The following is a 23,683-nucleotide window of genomic DNA, read 5'->3' as shown; positions in this document are numbered from 1 at the left end:
GTTCACATGTCATTTCAGTTATGCTGAACTAGCTGTTTCTAGGATACCTAAGAGAGAAGGGAAAGATTCACTGGAAACTTCCAGCAGACAAGGCTGGCTGTGTTCAGTTATATCATTATATAATGTCTTTCTGTCTCTGGTAATTTTACTTGCCCTGCAGTCAACTTTATCTGATATTAAGATAGCCACTCCTGCTTTCCTTTAATTAATGTTTGCATGATACATCTTTTTTTATCCTTTTACTTTCAAGGTGCCTGTATCTTTACACTTGGAGTTTGTTGTAATTACAGTTGAGTCATGTCTTCTAATTTACTGTGCCAATAAGCTGTGCACTTATGTGTACTTTTGATTACATATATTAAACTTCGATTAACAAATTTTTTTTTTTTTGTAAAAAGTTATACTGTATAAGAAGCATGGGAGGTGGGGAGAAAAGGGGCAGGGAGATGGGAGATGTGGTACTAAATCCCTCATGGTGATCTGAGATTGAAAATGAGAGACAGGCAGAGACAGAGACAATACAACAGCCCAGCACTAGGCAAAGCTTACATAACAGGCTACATGGATGTCTTTGTGCCATAGTTTGCCTGTTAGTATCTGCCACATTCCTGCCCTTGCAAGCTCTCCTCTGAATTGCAGGGGGCTTAAGGTGCCTGGTAACTACATTTTGTGGACTTCTTTGCAAACTAGGTTACAGTTAGATTTTGCCAGTGGACTTCATAGGTTGGAGATTAGAAAGTGGAAGGGAGAAATCTTTCTGACTCCAGCCACAGCAGGCGACCACAAGTGATCACAGCTGGCTACTGGTGGCCACAGCTGATTGTGGCCACCAGCACAACATCAGGCTTATAAACACCAGCACCAACATCAGGCTTATAAACACCAGACCAGGATTTCCCTTGTGGCGCAGTGGTTAAGAAGCCACCTGCCAATGCAGCGGACATGGGTTTGAGCTCTGGTCCAGGAAGATCCCACATGCCGCAGAGCAACTAAGCCTGTGCGCCACAACTACTGAAGCCCGCACGCCTAGAGCCTGTGCTCCGCAACAAGAGATGCCACCGCACTGAGAAGCCCGTGCACCTCAAGAGTAGCCCCCACTCGCCACAACTAGAGAAAGCCCGTGCACAGCAACAAAGACCCAACACAGGCAAAAAAACCTAACAAACAAAAAACCCAAACCAAGGGTGTTATCAGCTTCCTGATTTCTTGGGGTTTTTTTTTTGTACGCAGGCCTCTCACCGTCGTGGCCTCTCCCGTTGCGGAGCACAGGCTCCGGACGCGCAGGCTCAGCGGCCATGGCTCACGGGACCAGCCGCTCCGCGGCATGTGGGATCTTCCCAGACCGGAGCATGAACCCGTGTCCCCTGCATCGGCCGGCAGACTCTCAACCACTGCGCCACCAGGGAAGCCCAGCTTCCTGATTTCTAAGTAAAACTCCCTTCTTCCTTTTTCTCATCCAGCTCTTCCAACACCTTTATACCCAATGTCCAGCATTAAATTCCCCTCTTCTTGAAATACCTAGAGTGGGTTATTTTCCTGGCAAGGTACTGACCGACACATAACTTCCCCTTCAGTCTGAAAGAAACGAATCGAATGCTGTCATTTACCAACACTCTCCAAAATGGCTGGTGAAGCAAACCCAAATGCTCTCGGCTGTTCCACCTCTGGTTTTCTCCTTGGAGCTGTCCCTGTCCATGCCCCAACACCATACCCGCCTCCCACCTGAACTTCGAGAACCATCACCTCTATTGCATCCTGACTGACACACAGTGCTGTACTTCACTCCCATGCGTACACCTCCCCGGTCTCTGCTCCCACAGCAGCCAGCCTCCTCCACCTTGGCACGCCTGTCCCCTCTTGACTGGGAGCCCGAGGTTGATGGGCACTGTTTATCCTTGACTCCTTGCATGCTTGGCACTAAACAGGCGCTTACAGAATGTTTAACAGCACCAAGTCATGTCTGCCGCAAAAGCTGATGGGTTGAAGACTTGCTCTGCCAAGCCCTGATTCAGAAGAACCCAGGTGGGATCCTCTTTCCACACAACTTTTCTAGAAAAGAGTATGCAAGTGTGTGCAGAATAGGATCGGGGAAGCTGAGGCCTGGCCCAGGTGGAGGACCTGGGACATAGAGACCACAGGAAGATTGGCTGAGGTGCCAAACAGCTTTAATGAGCCTGAGCACCTTTCCCCCTGCTTTGTCCCTCCCTCCCAACTCTCCGCGCCCCCTCCTTCAGTTCTGGACAGGTCCAGCCTGACCAAGGCTCTGGGGCTCTTCGGCTAGAGATGTTAATTCTGTCCCCTCAGCCGCTCCAGCCGCCTCCGAAGGTCCGGGGGCACCTTGGCCCCAGCTGCCAGCAGCTCTCGAAGTCTCTGTTTGGGAGTCTTGGTGAGGTGGAAATTGCAGGGCACCGGGCCCTCTTCAAAGGTGACCCGACAGTTCCGAGTCGCTGCGTGGTAGCCCTCAGCACTGGCAGTCACCACATAGTCCCCTGGGGTCAGCAGGCGCCAATAATCCCCGCCCCATGCTGAGGAGTGAAAGGCGAGATCAGGGTCCAGTGGTCCTCAGCTTCTGACCCGGCTAAAGCCTCCCACACCTCCCCCCATCCCCTCCCCCACACACCCACCTGTTGTTACATCATGGTTAATCCCATCCACGGCAATGACAGCGTCAGCAATCCCAATCTCCGTGTCCTTGTCCCTCACAACTCCGGCAATGCCCATGCGCACCTGTATGGGAAAAGGTTATCAAATCCCGTCCTTCCTTCTGTATGAAAATGTGGCCTTCAGTTCATTTTCTGGCTCTGTTCCCCACAAATTTGATAGAGGTGGTGCGTCTACTCTGTTCCTACGTGACAATACTCTGGTGAAAATATCTCCTGATTGACAAATCTGCATCTGGATTGGGAGAACTATATAAACGTCTGGCAGGAGGGCATATCTATGGGCTTTCCCGAGTTCAGTGACTCTTTGTTATTGGCCTTGCGTTTTAGAACTCTTGGAAACTATACTTATGGAGTCATTCCAAGGGACATGAGTTCTGTGAAAAGTGAAGTGTCTATGCCAGGGCATTTCCTGCACTTGCAAAATCTGACTCTTTTCTGAGAACAGCTCTGGGTCAGCTCTATGGACAATTGCCTGGACTGCTGTCAGGTCTATTCCCACCCGCTAACAATATCTTACGCCACCCCCCTGGCAAACTGTGATTCCTGTCCTGTATCCCTCCAAGTCAATCTGATGCTGAGTGAGTGCGACCCATGGCACCTGTGAGTCAGAATGCTCAGCCTGACCTTAGGCTCAGCTGCCTATTGGGAGCTGCATCAACATGGAGAAGAGACCAGTCAGGAGTGACTAGGGCAGGCTGGGCACAGGGGGGATTCAGGTCCGACCTGTTCCAGGTAGGTGAGAAGGGCATCTTTGTTGTTCGCCCACTCCTGGGGCAGCTCGTTCTCGTGAGGGAACTTGTCACAGGACAGCTCCACAGTGACTTCAAAGCAGTTGGTGTGTAGGTAGCTGAAGTCATTCATGCCTAGGGGTACCGAAGACACTGGAGCCTAAAGGGGCGGGATGGGACCCCTGCCCTCCTGGTGCCCTCCTCTGGGAGACACTTCCTGGTGACAGCTGACACCAGTGGTTATGTGAGAGCAGACTGTCTTACTGGGCAGAGTTATGGGGACGGAGCTAACCCCACCCTTGGGCACATACTCCCAGGAACTGTGTGCCAGTCAGCCCCGTTGATGATGTTGCCATACAAGGAGAAGTCCTGGCTGTGGCAGGGTCGGCGATCTGGGTCCTGCATTGCCCAATTAGTGCCAGCATAGACAGTGCTGAGCCAGCGAAACACTGCCTCATCTGGGGTGGGTGTGAGTTCACGGGCAGCCCACGGAGTCCGAGTCATGTCGAAGGGGTAGGACACCACGAGCTCACCCCCGTGGAGGTTGGCACTTAGCACAAAAGGGATCCGCTCCATCCACTTGATCACTGCCCGCGTTTCAGGAGCCACCTGGACAAGGGCAGGTCAGGGGGTGGGAGACAGAGACAAAGGCTCCTAGGGTGGCCCTCCACCACTGTCCCTAGAATACTCACAGTGGCATTGGGCAGGGTGTAGTAAGTCGGCAGTGGCAGGTGATGGTTGGGGACAGTGTCAGGCACCAGCCCATCATCCTCTGCTTCCCACAGTGGTGTGTTGAGGTCAGCAAAATTATGGTTAAGGTCAATGCCCTGATGGTTCCAGCGGCCCTCTGCCCAGCCCACCAGCTCCGAGCCCTGCCAGGGATGAGATTTGTTCAAGCCAAGCAGGCTCCTGGCACCACGACAGAAGGAGTAGGCTGGCGCTCGGGCCAAGTGGCCTACCCGGCGGAAGGCAGTCTCATAGCCGTCAGGGTTCATGGAGGGCAGCAGATGAATGCGCGTCTCGGCAAGCAGCCGGGTCACCCGCGGGTCCCCTCTCAGGAACTCACGGCACAGGAACTGCATTAGAAGCAGGAGCAACTCCCGCCCCAGGGCCTCATTCCCGTGCATGCCGGCCACGTAGCGCACCTCAGGCTCTCCTGGGAGCACACAGGTGATCGCAACTGGCTCATGCCCCTGCCCCTCCCCGCCGCTGCGCCCACCTCTCCCACCCCACCTGCCAGTACCCAGCTCATGCTCCCCAGGCTGGTCCGACATTTCCATCACATACAGCTTCAGGCCCTGGTGGCTCTTCCCGATGCTGTAGACGCGGGTGATGTTGGGGCATTGCTCGTTCACCTGCTTCATTAGCTGGGGGGCGGAGTGCATCTCCCATGGTGCAGGGCATGGGAGGATCAGACCCAGGGGTCAGACCACATGTGGCCACGGAAGGACTTCAAAAACTTGTGGTGGCCCATACAGATGGGGACACCACGGCATGGTACAGGAGTGGGCAGCAGCAGATCAGAAGGAAGGGTCAGAATAAGGGAGGCGCCGTAACAAGGGAAATCGGGGCAGTTTAGGGGTCAACAGGAGCGTGAGATGAGGGAGGACATGAGGGCAATCATAGCCAGTTATGCCCTGGTAGGCGGGGGACCTGAAATGGGCAGATCCTCCCTCCTGGGACATAAGGGTTACCTTCCTCATGGCTTTATAATCATGATGCCGGAAGTCCAGTGTGTCAGAGGATCCCAGCACAGGGACCTCAGGGAATAGACCATTAGGATCTGGTAGAGGATGAGTTCCCAATAAAGGGGGAGTTCCCAGTGGAGGGTGCGCCTTGCCCATCCAACCCTTGTCTTACAGCCCAGCCCATCCAACCCTTGTCTTACAGCCCACCTGAGACTGGGCAGGCCAGGATCTCTGCCCGGAGGCAGGATGCACCTCCCTGGAGCCAGGTCTGGGGCAGCAGGCGAATGAAACGGGCCACCTGCGGCTCAGGCAGGAGGTTCAGCACTGGTGTCTCTGGGTCTGAATTGGCAGGAAATACCTGGGGGCATCAAGTCCTTTGTAAGGGTGGCTTGAACCCCAGCAGCCTGGCGGAAGGCCCAGGGAAGGAGCTCAGGCCGCTGAGCTCACTGAAAAATCCAAGCCGGTAGGCTCAGCTGGAGACTTGCCCACTGTGACAAACACAGACCACTGCCCACAGCCTTTGCCAGCAGGCAGCCCCAGGCAGCCACGCTTTCCGTTTTGGTCACAGCTCATTAGGCCAAATGGCCATGTGACTCAGGAGCAGCCAATCCTGGAAGTGGCCAGGACCCCCACACTGTAGCCTGGGGTAAAAAGGGGGCATTGAGATGAGGAAGCCAGAGCTATGAGGAGGTGAGAAGTGATGCAAGGACCAGGGGCCCATCACCAGAAAGGGTGTTCCAGCAGGAGGTTGTGGCATGGAGGAAGTATTTGGGGAGGATACAGGCATGATCCAAAGCAGCCGGCCTCCCAAGGCTGTCTGCCGGGTGCCACCCATCCTGACAACAACCCCCTTTCTCCTGGGATGCCCAAGCGGACACCTGTTCCTTGTCCTCAGAGGAGCCCCAGCCCAGCCCAGCACCCTACAGTGGGCCAGGAGCCCAACTCCCAGCATAGAGGGCCCCAGCCACCATGGAATCTCTCACCGCGTCCATCCCACTGCTGCGATTCTTACTCCCCCACCAGGTAAGACTGTCATTGCTGAACTGGACCTTGTATGATGTGACCCAGTCATACCTGGCAGGAAAGATGGGTAGGGATCATGGGTGGCTCCCAGGACTTCCACCCCAGTCCTCCTGAGTCTGCCCATGACTTCCCTGATCTGGAGATATTCTGCCTCACCTCCAGATGGAGTTCCTGCCCTGTGTGATAATGCCTGAGAAGCGGGTGGGGTGCCTAGCATCCACCTGAAGCCATGGCTCGGCATCCTGCTCCTCGGCACACCAGGCCCCATCAAAAAGATCACCATCCTCCAGGCCTGACTGTGGGCACAGGACATAGTCATCAGAACCAGGCAGGCAGTATGGGGTAAGTCTTAACCGAAGGTGGGAGGGGCAAGTAAGTAGGTCCTAGGGGTTGCCTTGCTGACCTGGATGTTGAGCCGTCCTCGGTGTGGTCCAAGACCGAAGGACTGGCTGCTAGATGCATCGAGCTGGTTATCTGAAACTCGCAGGGACTCCAGGCCCAAAGGGGGACAGTCTGGGACAGGGACAGAGCAGTAAAATAGGACCACAGAAAGAGTGGTCAGGGCACGTAGGAAGCTGAGTCTAATCTTGCCAGTGTGTTGGACAGGCTGGGGAAATGTCTATGCCCAGGAGACCAAGAGCTACATTAGTTTGTGCCCCCAGAGACTGCAAGTCTGGGCAGGGCCCCTGGAACGGTGGTACCTGGTTCTTGCTTCTCGGGGAGGTCAAAGGTCCTTGCAGGGCTGGTGGTCACTGAAGCCCTGGCAGTCACTGGGGGTCTGGGGGTAATTAGCTTCTTTCGCTTCTTCAGGATGATCCTTTTCTTCTTGATGACTCGAATCCGGACATGCTGTTCTGAGGTCCCTGGGGACCAAGGAGGCAGAGCACCAGGGAAGGAAAGGATGACACGAAACCCCAGATGGAGAGGTCTGCCAGCCCAAGAAAGCCTGCAAGTCCACAACAGGCCCCACCACACATATCCAAGAACCTTGGCATGGACTTGAAGGCCCGCAGGCTGACCCCTAACCTACCTCTCCAGCCACTTCCTTGATTCCTTCTCCCCTCTGATGGCTTGGCCCTCACCAATAGAGAGCTACATTGCCACTAGGAACTATCTGCTTACTTCAAAGAGCTGAATTTGGTTCTTTAACTCCTTCTTTGCCCGGCTGTCCCCTCCCCTGTCGTCCACCATCTTTGATTTTATTGCCTAATTCCCATTCTTCCTTTGCATCTCAGCCCAGATACACTTCAAGGAGCCTTCCTTAGCTCCAGACTCGGTCTTATGCCCCAAAGCCTCTGTACCACCACCATCATTATGTTTACCGTCTGAGCTGAGATGCCCTGTCCTCAAATCCATGTCTGCCCGGATGCTCAGGCTTTCCAGAGCTGCACCCCTGCCCTGCCTGCCCTTCAGTACAAAGCATTCATTGCACAGGGCAGGTGCCACTAGTTCCCCACCCAGCCTAGCTCCACAGATGCCCCTAGAACATGCTATACTTTTTTGTGTTAGGTGCCCTGTGCCTTTGCACAGACTGTTTCCTTCTTGGCTGCCCTTCTCTTCAGCTTTTCCTAATTCAAAGATACCCTTCAGGACCAGTTCCACTTGCCTCTCCCAAGAAACCCTCCTTGGCTGCCAATCCCCTTGCTTTCCTCCTCTCTTACTCCCATATCTGAAAAGGTGGTAAGTCAGGCAGCCCTCCCCCTCCCTTCCCCAGGCAGTGCCGCGTTCCTCCTGGCAGAGAGCTCTTCCTCCCTTCCTTGGTTCTTTCCTTCCAGCCCCTGCCCTCAAGCTCTTTCCCACAGTCTTGCTCTGCACCCTCCTCCTTTGTCTGCACCTCTTTCTCCCCTCCTCCTGGCTCTGGCCTCAGTTTCCTCATCTGTGAAAAGGGAAAGTTTGAGGCTGGAAAAGGCAGCATCCAACTGGCTCCTGTCCCAGGACTGCTGACTTGGTTTGTCAGGGAACTGGGGCTGCTGACTCAGCGGCCATTGTTCTGGGCAGGGAGTGTGTGTGCATGGGGAAGGGTCGCCACACAGGCGCTGGGCACGGAGTGTGGCGTGTGTGGGGTGTGTGTGCGCGTGCTGGGGAGGGTCGCCACACGGGGGGAGGAGGAGTGGGACAACCGGCCCGCGGAAGAAGCGGGCCGTGGGTCGGGAGCTCACCGTTCTCGCTCCCTGCGGACAGCTCTGCCTGGCCGCTACGCGAGGCCGGGGTCGAGACCGGGGCCTCGGTGGTCGCGGGCGACGCCAGGCCCATCACCGAGGCGCCGGACGCCCCGAGACTCACCCCGACGGCAGGCGCGAAGGTGGCCAAGGCGAGCAGGAGACCCCACATGGCGGAGTCCAAAGCGAGGACACGCGCTGGGCCCGCGATGGCCGGTGGGTTCGCCTCTTCCTGCTGGGGCTCGGGAGCCCCCCGCCCCTTCCTGCCTCCGCCGCACGCCCCCTGAGGCCTTCGACACGCCCACAGCCCGCTAGTTGGCCTCGGACCCTGGAGCCGAGGAGTGGGCAGGGGAGGGGAGAGGAAGGAAGGGGCGGGAAGGAGCCAGGGCTGCAGCCCAGGGTCTCCGCACCCGGCGACCCTCCCCCTCCCTCTCTGCCCCGCGCTCCAGACCCCGCACCTAACTCACCCGCCTCTCTCGGCAAAGACCCTGCACCCTGGATTCCACGCGATCCTGTGCGCCCGTCCCACAGTGGGCACTTACTGTGTACCATGCCTCGTGCCAGGCGCTTTACCCGTGGCCTCTCAGACAAATCTCATCGTACAAACTGGTAAACTGAGGCTCAGGGCGGCTAACTGACTTAGCCTAGGTAAGAGAACTTTGGGGAGGAAACTACAACCCGAGAGGGAAATCTATCCAGTCAGAACCCCCTGCCAGGACGGGTGGGACGGAAAGAAGGGTGAGAGGAAACTGAGGCGGCGGCTGGGGTACGGGGTGGGGGAGGGCTGGCTCTCCAGGAATCCTTCTGAAGGACACCCAAGGAGCCCAGCTAGAGGCGGTGCGTCCCACCCCCCCACCGCGGCGCCCCGCCTCTCCTCTCTCTTCCTTTCCCCAGCCTCCCCTCCTTTGCTCACCCGGCTGCCACGTTCCGGGGTTACATAACCCGAGTAGAGGCGTCCGAGCCTATACCCAGCGGGCTGGGGCAGGGGGTGGAGGGCGAGGCTGATGCATGTCCTGCCCTCCCCCGCCTCACTCTCTGGGAGCCGGCAGCCCTGGGTCTGTGTCTTCGGGACCACCTCCGACCCCGAGATTCCAGAGCGCAGGACCCTCCCCATCCCCCTCCGAGGTCCCCTTTGGCTCCCCCACGCCAGGGTCGCCTTCCCAGAAGGAAGGCATTCGTGCACTGTGCGCCTCTGGCCGGTGCTTTGCCCTTGCAAGGATCCCGCCAGGGAGACACTGTCATCCCCAAGTAAGAAGAGATGCCCAGAGGTGGCCGGGAATCCTCTGGAGTGCGCGGGGCCCCTGAGCAAATATTTTCTGTAAGGTCACTGCCCATATGAACAATTTGAATTACCCTAAATCAGCGTGTCAGCACCGGATTTCTCGAAAGAAATATGCGCTCCTGGAACTGAGACCCACCCCCAGTAAGAACGATCTCATAGACCCGAGTCCCGGAACTCCTCAAGGCATTTGGTCCACCCCATGCGCTCTGGGTAGAGAACCCCCGAAAGGGAGTAACTGGGACAGGGCCCCCGCGGGTCCTGCTCCCGCCGTAGAGCGCCCGCCTGGACACCACTGCCGGGTCCCAGTCACCAGAGGAGGATCTAGAAAAATTCAAGGAAGGCGTGCCGAAGCGGAGGGTCCCTGAAGCGCCGGGCCGAGTCAGCGGCAGAAAGACGGTACTGCGGCCCCAGGCTTCGCAGAGGTGGGAGGCAGGGAGAGGCTCTGTGGAGCTAGAAGCGGGTCTGTAAACTCCTGAGGACTGCTCTACCTCCCGCCAAAACCCAGTCTGCCCACTTCCCTGGCCCCCCCCTCATCCAAGTTTCACAGAGTGGTGCAAGAGGGTCGGGGCAGAACCTGGCTAGGACAGGTCAGCCTCCTGAGGCTCCCACCTCCTCCAAGCCCTGCCCGACACCACAGCCAAATTGTCCTAGTGGGCTCACCTTCCAGGCTATTCCTGAAAATGTTCTTCCCCACCCACACCTTTCCCACCTCATCTCCCTGTGTTTGCCCCCTGGCTCATATCACTCCAGCCACACAGGCATTCTAGCTGTTCCTCCAGTGCACCAGCCCCATTCAGCCTCAGGGCCTTTGCACTGGTTCACCAAGTTTGCATCCTATCACTCAGATGGCCTTTCAATGTTGCTTACTTCCCTGACCATTCTGACAAAAGTAAACTCCAGCCTCCACACGTACTATATCCTCTCACTCTGTTTTGTTATTGATTCAAGGCACTCCACCCTCTCTGAATATATCTTGTGTTATTTATTATGTGTTCTCTGTCTGGGTCCCCACTCCCACCCAGCAGAAGGTAAGCAACCCCACAAGAGCCTTTTGCACCCAAATGTTCACAGCTGTACCTAAGGGCCTAGAACAGTGCTTGGTCTCTAGTCAGTGCTCAAAAAGTATGTGTATAATATGTTCAAGGTTAGAGGGGACCCAGCAGGGCTGGAGGGAAGCTGGCCTCCTCAACAGCGCCAGGTTTTACAGGAGAAGAGTTGGCGGGCAATGAACTGGGAGACCTGCCCCCAAAGAGACTGGTGGGACGGGGCATGCTGGGCATCTCCCACCAATCTCCCACCTTCTCATGCCCCTTCTAACTTGTTCATCCCTTTTGTTCTCCCTGCTCAGCTGCTGCCTTTGGCCCTTGCCATTTGGTTGCCTAGAGCTGCAAAGGCAGCAAGTCCGGAAGCAGGGTCTAGAGGTGGCGGCTTCCAGGGTGCAGGTACTTGCACAGCCAGATCTCTAGCCCTGGGAGCCAGGTGGAGGCTTTTTCGTGGCCTCACGAGAGCAAGGATATGTTGCAAAGCACAAATGAGCAAGACTGAGCTGGACTGGGTGGAGATACCTGCCCCAAAGGGATTCTGGCTTAAGGGATGGTCTGGGACTCTCCTGGCTGCTCCCCAGTGTGGTCAGGTGGCTGGAGGCGTAGACGATAGATGACTTTGGTGCCACACAGGCTTAATGTCACATCCCACTTCTGCTGTTCATTTTGTTTGCGTATCCTTGGACAGTAATTTTACCTCTCTGAGCCTCAGTTTTCTCATCTGTAAAATGGGAACAATAATATCTTCCTCTTTGGGTTGCTGTGAAGTGAGATAATATGTGGTTCCTGGGGGCCACTACCAGATGAATTAAAGGTAGGGAAACAGTTTAACACAGTCCTCTTGCTCCCATATACATAGATGGAATAAAACGTTATCAAGAGAAGAGAGGAGGGTATGTGTCTGGCCGTACAAATTGAGAAGCAGGCAAATCTGCTGCCTCTCTGTGCCTCCTAATCTCCTGTCCCGGGTACTCACTCCCCACTAAGTGCTCTCCCTATGATGCAGGTGAGCTTTGATGGGGACTCCTGTGGCACCTAGATGCATCTCCCCATGTGCCCGTCTCCCCTCACCACTACCTCCCCCAGGTATCTCTTGTACATCAATGTCTTCTAGAGCCTTACTCCTCAAAGTGTGGCTGAGCATCAGCATCCCCTGGGAGCTTGTTAGAAATGCAGAATCCCTGAAGAGACCTACTATATCAGAATCTGCATTTTTAAAAGATCCCCAGAGAATTCAACCCCAGGAGATTCAGTGGGCTGAGAAGCACTAGATGGAGGTTTAGAGCAACTCCATCTAAAATGCATGAGAGGGCTTCCCTGGTGGTGCAGTGGTTGAGAATCCACCTGCCGATGCAGGGGACACAGGTTCGTGCCCCGGTCCAGGAAGATCCCACATGCCGCGGAGCGGCTGGGCCCATGAGCCATGGCCGCTGAGCCTGTGCGTCCGGAGCCTGTGCTCCACAACAGGAGAGGCCACAACAGTGAGAGAGGCCCGCGTACTGCAAAAAAAAAAAAAAAAAAAAAAAGAACTAAAATGCATGAGATTCACAGCTTTCTGAGTTTGATGGTGTTTGATGCTGTAACTGGAAATTTTATCTCAAGCCATAAGAGGACATCCACGTAACATTAGGAAATTGGTATTTCATTCATCCTGGGAGGGTATATTGCTGATCTCCACCAAAGGACCCTATATTGATTTGCTTGTTTTAAATGAAATCATTTTAATCGAAATACTACAGAATATAATTTTTAAGACCTTTATAAAAAATATATTTATTTATTTATTTTGGCTGCACCAGGTCTTAGTTGAGGCATGCAGGATCTTCAGTTGCGGCATGCAGACTTCTTAGTTGCAGCATGCGGAGTCTTAGTTATGGCATGCATGCAGGATCTAGTTCCCCAACCAGGGATCGAACCTGGGCCCCCTGCATTGGGAGCGTGGAGTCTTACCCACTGGACCATCAGGGAAGTCCATGCAGAATATAATATTAAAGGTAAATCACATATAGGTCTGTAACAGAAGATTCTTCTCTATGCTTCTCTATTCTCAAGTCAACCACTTTTAGTTCTGTTTGTTATTCCTTCTTGTATTTACCTTTATGCTTCTATTGCTATCTCTTGGATTTTTATGTTTAGATGTTATCTGTGGATTTCCTGCTATGGAATTAAGGATTTAGCTTTCCTACCACCCCTCCCCAAAACATACACCAAAATACACATACACGTTTCCTCCTGCCATCCTACCAAAAGAACTAAATCGCTGGAGTCAATATTCAGTGCTTATATTATGACCATGTAAAGATTATTGTTCAACTTTTTTGTTCCCTGGAGTTAGCAATTACTTTGTTTTATCATTTGCTTGGTTTTCAAGGCACTAGTTGCTAATTCAATCCCAAAGTTTCCAACAGAACTAAACATTTTGCATATGTCTAAAAACAGCAGATAGGGACTTCCCTGGTGGCGCAGTGGTTAAGAATCTGCCTGCCAATGCAGGGGACACGGGTTCAAGCTCTGGTCTAGGAGGATCCCACATGCTGCAGAGTAGCTGAGCCCATGTGCCACAACTACTGAAGCCCGCATGCCTAGAACCTGTGCTCTGCAACAGGAGAAGCCACGGCAATGAGAAGTCCTCATACAGCAACGAAGACCCAATGCAGCCAAAAATAAATAAATTTAAAAACAAACAAACAAAAACAGCAGATAATCAGTTTCATTTTCTTCTGGAGACATCCCTCCTGGAGCATCTATCTTTTGATTCCAGGCTGGGTTGCTTGCTTTCCTTACCTGGAAACATAGCTGATGTCCCAGGTCTTTCTCATCATCACTCTCCTGTGTTTAGCCTCACTTCTTTCTTAGTTTAGTTCCTTATTTTTCTGAAGCACATGCTCCAGTAGCTTCCTAAGAAAGAGTGTATGCAAGGTCAAGTTTTTGAAACCTTGTTTGGCTTAAAATGTCTTTATTCTACCCTCATACTTGATAATCGTTTAGACAGATATGTTACTAGGTTGTAAATCATTTTCCCTCAGAATTTTGTGGGCATTGCTTTATTGCTCTGGGAAGACTCAGAAAAAGGCAATCAATGAATGGTCCCAAGGGCTGGTGGCATTGGCTCTATGGCTGTTGAGCTCATCACCACCAAAGATGTCAAGGTCACCAGGCTTGAATCTTTGAACAGAATCCCCTGGAGGCAGATATGCAGCCAGACCCTTGCTCTGTCTTCTCCTCTTCTAGGGCCTGTATGGTCACTGTCCCCCTACCCCTACCTCCATTAGTTTTCCTTCAAAGTATGATATGTGAACAAGGATTAAGTTCTCTCAGTTATGACCCATTTCCACTCTTGCCTCTCAAGTCACTAAACTGAACCTCTGTAACCATTTACAGATTATTAGTGGAGATAGGTTTCTTTTCCAGGTGACCAATCCCTTCATACATGTCCATTTTCCTTAATTTCATTCTTGGAGGGTAACCTTAACCTCCAATTTTGGGGTTACTATGTTGTAGCCCTCTTACAGTCACATTCTCTGTGCCATTTCTGGAATGCCAGTATCCAGAACACCTCCCACAAACAACAATGCTTCAAACAGCTAAACCCCTTCCTGCCCCACCCCCATTTAGTAGGTCATGTGGGATCCCTGCCCCAGAAAGCCTCAGGTTGCTTCCTGGCAGAGTCTATCTCTGCATTCCAGGTCAGCAGTTCTGAAAAATCCCCCACAAGAGCCCACAGGCCTCACCCTACTTTCAGGGGAGAGAGCTGGGGACAGACAGATTGAGTGACTTGCCCCAGGACACCCGGCCCCAGGCCCCGGGAACCCGCGAGACAAAGCAGCCCTTCCTCCCATGGTAAGCTGCCCAGGTGGTGATGGGGTTATAATGCCTTCCTGGCAACTCAAATCCCCACCGGAGGGCCCTGGGGCGGAGAATTAGCAAAGACAAGAGGATTAGTCTTAGCTCTCAAAAGTCAGACCTCCCTTTGGCTAAACTCTGCCTAAGCCACCAACTACTTATGAGGCCAGAGCCAGCATTAGCCTGCTCCTTACCCCAGGTCCCCACCTGGCAGTGAGTCACAAGGCTCCAGCTGCCCAACCCACCAGAATGGCTGACTAAAGTGGGAGGGGGTGAGGAGGGTTTGGTGGGTGGGTGCGTGGGAAGGGGGAGATTTCTAAGGAGCCCAGCTCCCCACTGCCTGAGCTCACCCTTGAGTGTCTGCCAGGACCCCACCCCCTCCCATGGTCCTCCCCCCCATACCCCCTCCCAGCCCTAGTCCTTCCTGTAACCTCCAGCTCCTTCCATGACCTGCCTCTGCTTACCCAGGCCCGAAGCCCTTGCTTATCCTGTCCCAGTCCCTTCCAGGGGCATGGGTGCTGGGGAGGGATTGGGTAGCCCAGTGGGTCCGTGTGTGTCCCCCTGGGGCCCTAGCCAGGCCCAGGTCCTGACGGTGTCCTAGGGCTGGGGGCACCGGGGCTGACAATGCGGGCAGTCTTTTCCACAGCTGGCCCAGCCTCGCTGCTATTGCTTGTCCACTGGTCAGTGGACAGCAGCCTGGCAGTTTGGGCAGGTAAGCAAGGGGTCAAGCTCCCAAAGCCCAGCTGTCACCCTTTCTCTCCACAGGCTTGCAGGTCCCACCTGGCCACAGCACACACATCTCACAGGGGGCCAGAGTCAGGGGCCGGCGAGGGTCCAGGGCAGCAGGAGTCTCCGCTCCTGCCCACGGTGGCGGTCAGAGGACGACGCGGCCCCCAGGAGGCTCTGCCGCTGCCGCTCCTGGGCCTGGGGCTACTCCTGGGAGCCCGCGGCATGCCCCTGGCCCTGCTTGCCCTGGCTTTCTGCCTCCATCCTTGGGCCTGAATGCCCTCCGGAAATACACTGGCCATGCTGTTTCCTCAGGCCTCCTTTCCTCCACCCTGGTCTGGGAAGGTGGGAGGATACTCCTTTATCCCCCAGCCTGCACCTACATTGGGGGACCTCTGAGGTCTACCCACAATGTGGACAGTAGATACCTAGGTCTGAGTCCGAGGGCATCAGTCAAAAGTGAGATAAGGGAGAGGGACCCCAGTGCAGGGAATGGGAGCCATCTCAGAACCTCTAGGTTAGGGGTCGCTATTCTGGCCTCCACTGTGGTTCTACAGAATGAGGGTCCAGAGAGAAAGAACTGCAAGAGAGTGGAGTGGGACTGGATATCAGCCAGCAGGGAAGGGAGGGATCCTGAGAGGTCTTTCCACAAGAAAACATGAGAAACTACATCTGTGGGCTCACCAGGCTCCCCTGCCAGCCCAGAGGGTCCATGAAAGAGGCTCAGGTAAGCCTCACATCCTGCAGTGTTTCCTCTCTTGGCTGGACCCCACCCTAGCCCAGGTCACAATGGGGCTCCTTTGGGAAGGGTGGGGGCAGTGAGAGTGGGGGCTCAACTCTGGCTGGGCGCTGCAGGAAGCGACATGACCTAGGTGGCTCGGCCCAGAGGTAAGACCCATGCCCCAGTTCAAAGCCCCACCACACTCATGCTGGTACCCTCCTGACCCCCGCACCCTCACCCACCCTGAGGTCCCAGGCATCTCCAGGGCTGCTCCTGCAGCTGCCGTGGCCCTCTCCCCAGGTGCACCGGCGGTGATGCAGCAGCTGCGAGCGGAGACACATGCCATCGGGGCTGGTGAGGGGCCACAGCGTGCCGTGCCCTGGTCGGCCTGGGTCACGCGGGAGGGCTGGGTGCGCTGGTGCATGTGCCATGTGCCCCCAAGCTGGACCCAGTGGTGGGCCACCTCAGGCTGGCGGCAACCGCTGCAGCATGTGTGGTGGGGTCTGGAGGGGATCCTCTACCTGCTGCTGGCGCTGATGCTGTGCCGCGCACTCTTCACCACCGGCTCCCTCCTGCTGAGCTCCCTGTGGCCCGTGGCAGCTGCGGCGTGGCTCCACCTGCTGCCGGCTGTCCTGCTGCTGGCGCTCAGTGCCCTCCCCACCCTGCTTCTCACGGCCGCCTTCCTGCTGCTTTTCTCCACACTGCTGAGCCTCGTGGGCCTCCTCACCTCCATGTCTCACCCAAGCCATGCTCAGGACTTGGACTAATAGAAGGGCAATGCCATCCTGCTGCTTGTGTCTGTTGAGCCCTGGCCTAGGGCCTGAAGTCCAGGGGAGAGGGAGGGCAGCTGGGACCAGGGCCTTCCTGCCTCAGCAGACCCCAGACCTTCAGTCCCTAGTTGGGACTGGTCAGGGCATGCATGATGTTGCTGGAACGGGCAGGGTAGACTGGCCTGACCTCTGGGCACCTCCCTCAAGCTGATGCTGCAGGTACTTGGGATGGGGGGGGGCAGGGACTTTGAGAAGAGACTTTAGGGCAGAAGGCTTAGCCAGGGGCAGAGCTTGACCCAGCTGTCAAGAGCTCCCACATGCATGTGGTGACACCACTGGGGCCCCCTTAGCAGCTGGCAGCATCTTTTTCTTGCAGCTGCTCAACTGTCTCAGCTTCAGACTCATAGAGAACTACTTGGGTACCTCTGTATTTGCCATTCCCCCCACCAACCTCCTCTTTCCACTTCCCCAGGCTCTAGAAAAGGCCCACTGACAGAAATTTAGCTGGGAGAGGGCTAGCCAGAAGCCTCATGGGACCTCAGCCAACTCACCTTCCGGATATTTCTGCCCAAGCAGTCCCCACTCCCTAGACTTCCTACCTCCTGCCTCAGTCCACATCCCCACCTCTGGGAAATGGGCCAACCAGTGTAGTGAGGTTCCCAGAGAGCACTTACTCTTTAAGACTCCTGAGGTTTGCTATGGAAAAACAAACAAGAAGTCCCATTTCACCCACATATGCAATGTGTGGCCTTGGCCAATTCGTTTTTTTGAGCCTTGGTATTAAGTGGGTCCTGTCATGGAGCTGTTGTGAGCCAAAGGCGACAATACCTATGTGTGAAGTACTTTGAAAAGACCAGAAAACTGTACGATATTGTATTGAACTCTAAAGAGCAGAAAGCTTCTCTAGGCCTTCAGAGAAATGTTCTGTCATGGATACAACTGGGGCCCTACCATGGTAAACAGAGGATGGACGAATGTGAACAAAATGTAAAAGGTCGTATGCCATGAAATCTCAAAATATGCAGGTGTTGAACTCTTCTGATTGTGAAATGCTTGGGGCTGGGGCCTGGTGCCAGGAGATGTCTTGCACAGCTATGTGAGTGGGGAAAACATGGCCCACGGGTTTCTAAAACCAACCCAACAAGCTGCTTACAGCACCAGGAGGGCCTTGGAAGGTGGCATCCCTTGATGCCCAGGATGCTGGCTATTCACACATCAGCTAACCCTCCAAATAAAACAGTGAGTGATCAGTTACTACAGGTAAGACATTTGATAGATAAGACCAACCACCTGACCCCCACCCCACTCCAGACCTCCACCTAATCCCTGACCCTCCCCAATCTAGTCTTGACCCCACTATATACATAACCCTAAAATCCCTGCTCTTAAATCCCTCAACCAAAAGGCCCCTTTCCTGCCATCTAAATACTCAAGCCCTGGGGACCAGCCCCTAGAACCCAGGTTCATTTTTGCTAAAACCCATTCGCTGAGGAGTTTCATAATTCTGCATGCCACTGGTCATCAACATCAGCACCTGAAGCCCCAGACACAGTCCTTCTTTTATCCTTTCAGTTCTCCCTGAAATATGACCTGGTAGCAAGGGCAAGGCAGGACATGGAGGTGGCTTAGCTTCATGGTTAGCACAGACTCTGGTGTATTAGCTGAAGCTGGGTTTGAATCCCAGCATTGTCACTTTCTAGCTCCATGGCTTTGGTAAAAATTGCTAAGCCTTCTTGAACTTCATTTTCCTCTTGGTTAAAACAAAGGAAAGAACAGCTGTCCTGGGGCCCCTGTGGGGCACTTGGTATGTGAGGCAAAGTTTCTGGACTGACTCCTCACACCACAAACTGTAGCTATGCTGTTACCATCCCATTTTAGAGATGAGAAGTCAGGCACAGGATAGCTACTTGCCAATGGCAAGGCCAGGGTGCTTGCAAGGCCAGGGTGCTTGAGTCCTAGTCCAGCCTAACAGGCTACTAAAGGGAAAGCAATGGAGGAAATATAACCTAACTGAAGACCCCAGGGCTTCTCAATGCCTGTTCTTTAAGCTCCTGTCAGAGATGAAGCCAGGATGCCAATCTTGGACCCATCATTGACTTGGCTGTGCATTACTAGCCAGGGACATCACTCCGGAGCCTTGGGGCCATTCTGATTGAGGGAGGAGGTTTTGACCCAGACCAGACACACTGTGCTGGGGGGCAGGATTTTGGCAGGAGCAAGGAGAAGGCCTTCGTCCCTTCCCCACATAAATATATATCTTCTACCCTCCTGCGTTGCTGGTGTGGGGTAGGGTGGCACAGCCAGACTGGAGAGCAGATAGGCAATACTTATCAAATTAGATCAGGGCTTCCCTGGTGGTGCAGTGGTTGAGAGTCCTCCTGCCGATGCAGGGGACACGGGTTCATGCCCCAGTCCGGGAAGATCCCACGTGCCGCGGAGCAGCTGGGCCCGTGAGCCATGGCCGCTGAGCCTGTGCTTCCGGAGCCTGTGCTCCACAACGGGAGAGGCCACAACAGTGAGAGGCCCACATACCGAAAAAAAAAAAAAATTTAGATCAACACATACCCTGTGACCCAGCAACCCAAAATGAATTCTCACAGAGGTCCATAATGGCCTTGCTCCTCAAAGTGTGGTCCCAGGGCTAGCAGTATAGGCATCACCTGTAAACTGGCTACAAATGTAGAGTCTCAGGCCTCGCTCCAGGCATGATGAATCAGAACCTACATTTTAACAAGACTCCCAAGGGATACCTGTGCACACTGTGAGAAGCGCTGCAGGTGAGGGGATATATTGAGGGGATACGTCTGAGTACGATGATTGCACTCACTGGTGGTGGCAGGAGATGGAAAATGTGAAACATGGTGGATGAGCACTGTGGAGAGGCGGCAGCAGTTAGAAAGGGTAGAAGCTATATGGATTGATCTTGAAATCCTAGCGTTCAGTGAAAAGAAGCTGAATGAGAAATAATGCAATTTTTTTCACACAAACTTAAAACGCATGCCAACAAAACCAGACACGTTCTTCTTCTTCTTCTTCTTTTTTTTTTTAAATAAGAACAAAAAATAGAATGGAATGGCCAACTTTAGAGCCAGCCAAATGGGATGGAGTATACAGATAAAAGGAAATAAAGTGAGGGCCCTTGCAGAGAGGAAAGAAAAACATAACTCCTGAAATTACTTTAAATGTAGACAAAGTCATCCATTTAGACTTAAAACGCTTAATAATGCAAGCCTGGGGAGAATGAACATGCTGGAATGAAGTTCTAAGCACTTCCGTTTGGGCCAAGAAGGGAAAGCTGTCCCACTGGCCTCAGTGACCTGGGAGGTTGGGTGAGTTTTCTTTGGCGGCCCTACCCCATCCAACCCCGCAGCGGGCTCAGATGGGGTGGGGTTCCAGTAACGCTTGTGGCCTGGCCAGAAAAATAATCAGATCAGGCGGAGCATAAAGAACCGGAGTGGAGGAGGTGTCAGCCGCGAGGGCCCTTGCCTCTGAGAAAGCAGAGAGAGGATCCACAGCGACATACACGCATCCTGGGAGGCGCCTAGGAGCAGGAGCGCCCGGTAGGACTTTCCTCTGCCCCAAGGACCGGGGAGCAATGAGTAGGAGCGGCCAGGATGCGGGAGGGTCAGAGAAGGCGGTGTCAAGGGGGGATCATAAGGCTGGGGGCTCCACTTGAGCTAGAGTTGTCAGTGGCCACCCTGGAGAGAAGAAGAAGGGTCCCTGGAAGCAGGCTGTTTGGCGCGCAGGGAACCGCTCAGGACCAGCTTTGGGAAGCCGGGAGGGGGCGCTCTCACCCAGACGCTTCTGTGCTGGGGAAAGGGGCGGCTCCGCCCCCGCTAGCGGGCGATGGGAGCAGCTCTACTCGCCGAGAGTCCGTGGCCACAGAGGAGGAGGGGGCCGACTGGGTCCTCGCGGGAGGAGGAGGAGGAGAAGTCCTGCGCTGCGCTGGGAGGTTGCCCCAGGAGCGACCTCTAGGCTCAGTTGCGCGGCAGAGGGGTCAGGGCGACGGCTGGAGAGCGCCGAGCTCGCGCGTTGACCATGGAGGCACAGGGGTGGGCATGGGCCTGACGTTGGGAAAGAAATCCTTAGCCTAGCCAGGGATCAGAGGTCTGTGGGAACCCACACAGGGAAAGTGCTAGCCACCCCCGTAAATCAACACCTCCCCCCACCTCCACCCCACCCCCGGAATCGCAGCCCCTTGACTCAGTGCATGGCTTGCTCCCCTGGCGGAGACCTCCAGCTCTGGCTACGAAGAGTCGGGCTTGTCTGGGTGTGGGAAGGAAACGAGGAGGGGGAGAGGTATCTCCTGGGCCGGGCAGGCAATGGCGGAGAGGGTAGATCCTGGGGCCAGGAAGGAGCATCTCCGGCCCACTGGCGGCTTCACTGACTCCTCAACATCTCCTTAACCCAAAACTCTAGCCTGAGTTCCCCAGCCTGAAACCCAGAGGCATCGAGGGTAGAGCTCATGAGAATCCCGGAGAAGGAAGGGCCCAATCTAGCCGGCTTCACTGTCTCCGACTGCTGTCCCAACCCTAGTCTATTATTCCATTCTTCCTGGGGTAAAGACCTGTCTTTTGTGAGGTTCTGTCAGGATCTGGATGCAACCGACTTGGACAAGTTATTTTCTGCTGAGCAAACATTTCTATTACCTTTCAAATATTTTCCATCTTAAAAATAAAAGAACTTAGGAGCTGTAGCTTTTATCATATTTTCTGGCCTGTCTTCAAATGTCTAAAACCAAAAGTTTTAAAAATTGATATGTGATACTGTATACTTGCAAAATATTTGTAACATACATGAAAGTTGTGAAGCCCTCTAAACCCAAGGATACCACATCCATCTAAAAGCCAGATGTTACGAGGATAGGTCCTCTTCCTTTGTGTTCTTCTGACTATACAAGCTGGAATTCCCAGACAATGGTATATGGAATTGCTGTTCACAGGTAACTTGGACTTGATCCTGATTTTAAAAGAACTGCTTTTAAGTTTCCACCATTAAGAATTACTGTGGAGTTTTGATAGTTAACCTTTATCCAGTTAAGGAAATTCCTTTCTACTAGTTTGCTAGCAGTTTTGATCATGAGTGGATGTTGAATGTTAAATTTTTTTTCTTCATCTACTACAAGAACTACTTATTCTGCTTTATTCTGTTTATATGGTGAATTAAATTTTTAGGTGTCTTTTTTTTTTTTTTTTTTTTCGGTACACGGGTCTCTCACCGCTGTGGCCTCTCCCGTTGCTGAGCACAGGCTCCGGACGCGCAGGCTCAGCGGCCATGGCTCACGGGCCCAGCCGCTCCGCGGCATGTGGGATCTTCCCGCGCCGGGGCACGAACCGGCGTCCCCTGCATCGGCAGGCGGACTCTCAACCACTGCGCCACCAGGGAAGCCCTTTAGGTGTCTTTTAATGTTAAACCACTCCTGGATATCCTGCCTTTTTTTTTTTTTTTTTTTTTGCCAAACTGCACCACTTGTGGGATTTCAGCTCCTGACCAGGGATTGAACCGGGCCATGGCAGTGAATCCTAACCAGTAGGCCACCAGGGAACTCCACTGGTTCCCTTTTAGTTGACATATAATTCATACATTTTACATATGAATAAAATGCACAAATATCGAGGGTATGGCTCAATTTAAAAAAAAAATTTTTTTTCCCCCTCACTGCACAGCATGCAGGCTGACCTGGCGTTGAACCCATACCCCCTGCATTGCAAGGGCAGAGTCTTAATCACTGGACTGCCAGGGAGGTCTCTGGCTCAATAAATGTTTACATATTTGTGTATCTTTGTGTGTATCCATGTAACTACCAGCCAGATAGAACTTTTCCATCATCCCAGGTAGTTCCATCATGCCTTTTCCCAATCAATACCTCCCCCAAAAGGTAACCACAATTCTGATTTCTATCACCATAGATTAGCCTATTCTTGAAATCATGCAGAATAAAATCATAAAATATAGTTTCTGGCTTCTTTCAACATTACATCTGTGAGGTTTATCCATGTCATTGCATCTATCAGCATTTTGTTCTCCTTTATTACTATCCCATTGTATGGGACGAATATTTATCCACTCTCCTGTTTTGTTTTGTTTTCTGTTTTTGGCTGCATTGGGTCCTCATTGCTGTGCATGGGCTTTCTCTAGTTGCAGCGAGCAGGGGCTACTCTTCATTGCGGTGCGCAGGCTTCTCATTGTGGTGGCTTCCCCCGCTGCAGAGCACAGGCTCAAGGCACGCGGGCTTCACCAGCTGTGGCACGTGGGCTCAGCAGTTGTGGTTCACGGGCTCCAGAGCGCAGGGTCAGCAGCTGTGGCGCATGGGCCTAGTTGCTCCATAGCATGTGGGATCCTCCCAGACCAGGGCTCAAACCCATGTCCCCTGCATTGGCAGGTGGATTCCTAACCACTGTGCTGCCAGGGAAGCACCCACTCTCCTGTTGATGGACATTTGGCTTGTTTCCAAGTTTTGACTACTATGAAAAAAACTTCTATGAATATTCTTGCACAAGTCTTTTGGTAGATGTCTAGATGTACTCATTTCTCTTGAAGTGAAATTGCTGAATCAAGAATACATAAATGTTCAACTTTAGTAAATGCTGCCCAAGAATTTCCAGAGTGATTTGTACCAAGCAGTGGTTCCACTGCATTATTCAGCCTATCCACCTAATTCATTGTTTGGAGTTTCTGCTCTTTCCTGGTCATCAGGTATGGTATTTACGTTTCTGTTTCTCATTTTCACTTTTGCTTAGGTGATTTCTGAGAGGAGGTGATTTCTGAGAGGAGGAGGGTTCTAATCAGTCTCCAATATGGGCTCAGGAGCTTTTTGTTTAGTTCCAGCCACTTAATGAATGTCTACCATGTGCCAAGAAATTGTGCAAGGTATGTCTTGTATCTCCAAGAGCAGATTAATGTTGAACATACATACGAATGTGTGAGACTGGTATAGGTGAGATCTAACCAGATACCAAACTGCATATAAAATATTGACAATTTCAACTCAGCCCTTGATATTTCCCAATCCCAAAGAGCTGCTGACAACAGAGAAA

At 53.4% G+C, this 23,683-nt stretch overlaps 3 protein-coding genes across 4 annotated transcripts; 2 read left to right on the top strand and 1 right to left on the bottom strand.

Annotated features, from left to right (window-relative positions):
- Positions 1-392: 392 nt before the first annotated feature.
- CPXM1 (carboxypeptidase X, M14 family member 1) lies at positions 393-9,092 on the bottom strand. Of its 2 annotated transcripts, XM_059037701.2 has the most exons (14): positions 8,262-9,092; positions 6,804-6,965; positions 6,506-6,615; positions 6,259-6,398; positions 6,063-6,153; positions 5,287-5,437; positions 5,086-5,174; positions 4,635-4,758; positions 4,351-4,547; positions 4,084-4,263; positions 3,703-4,000; positions 3,387-3,526; positions 2,625-2,727; positions 393-2,525 (listed from the first exon to the last, which is right to left on the bottom strand). In XM_059037701.2, the coding sequence occupies exons 1-14, from the start codon at positions 8,431-8,433 to the stop codon at positions 2,287-2,289; spliced, it is 2,196 nt and encodes a 731-aa protein (XP_058893684.1). In that variant the 5' UTR covers positions 8,434-9,092; the 3' UTR covers positions 393-2,286. The 2 variants fall into 2 exon arrangements, with proteins under 2 accessions (XP_058893684.1, XP_066870034.1); XM_067013933.1 differs by lacking the exon at positions 4,351-4,547 and having other exon boundaries at positions 4,084-4,163; positions 8,262-8,483.
- Positions 6,414-16,643, top strand: TMEM239 (transmembrane protein 239). The gene is made up of 2 exons (XM_067013934.1): positions 6,414-6,444; positions 16,177-16,643. Exon 2 carries the CDS (start codon positions 16,191-16,193, stop codon positions 16,641-16,643), a length of 453 nt encoding a protein of 150 aa, XP_066870035.1. The 5' UTR covers positions 6,414-6,444; positions 16,177-16,190.
- On the top strand, positions 14,875-15,431 carry C14H20orf141 (chromosome 14 C20orf141 homolog). The gene is given in 4 exon segments (XM_059037725.2): positions 14,875-15,013; positions 15,016-15,109; positions 15,168-15,250; positions 15,253-15,431. Coding segments are annotated over 4 exon segments (495 nt in total).
- Positions 16,644-23,683: the final 7,040 nt, after the last annotated feature.

The sequence above is a fragment of the Kogia breviceps genome, chromosome 14 (genome assembly GCF_026419965.1).
Source record: "Kogia breviceps isolate mKogBre1 chromosome 14, mKogBre1 haplotype 1, whole genome shotgun sequence".
Classification (NCBI taxonomy): Eukaryota; Metazoa; Chordata; class Mammalia; order Artiodactyla; family Physeteridae; genus Kogia; species Kogia breviceps.
This window is presented reverse-complemented; position numbering and strand designations above follow the sequence as displayed.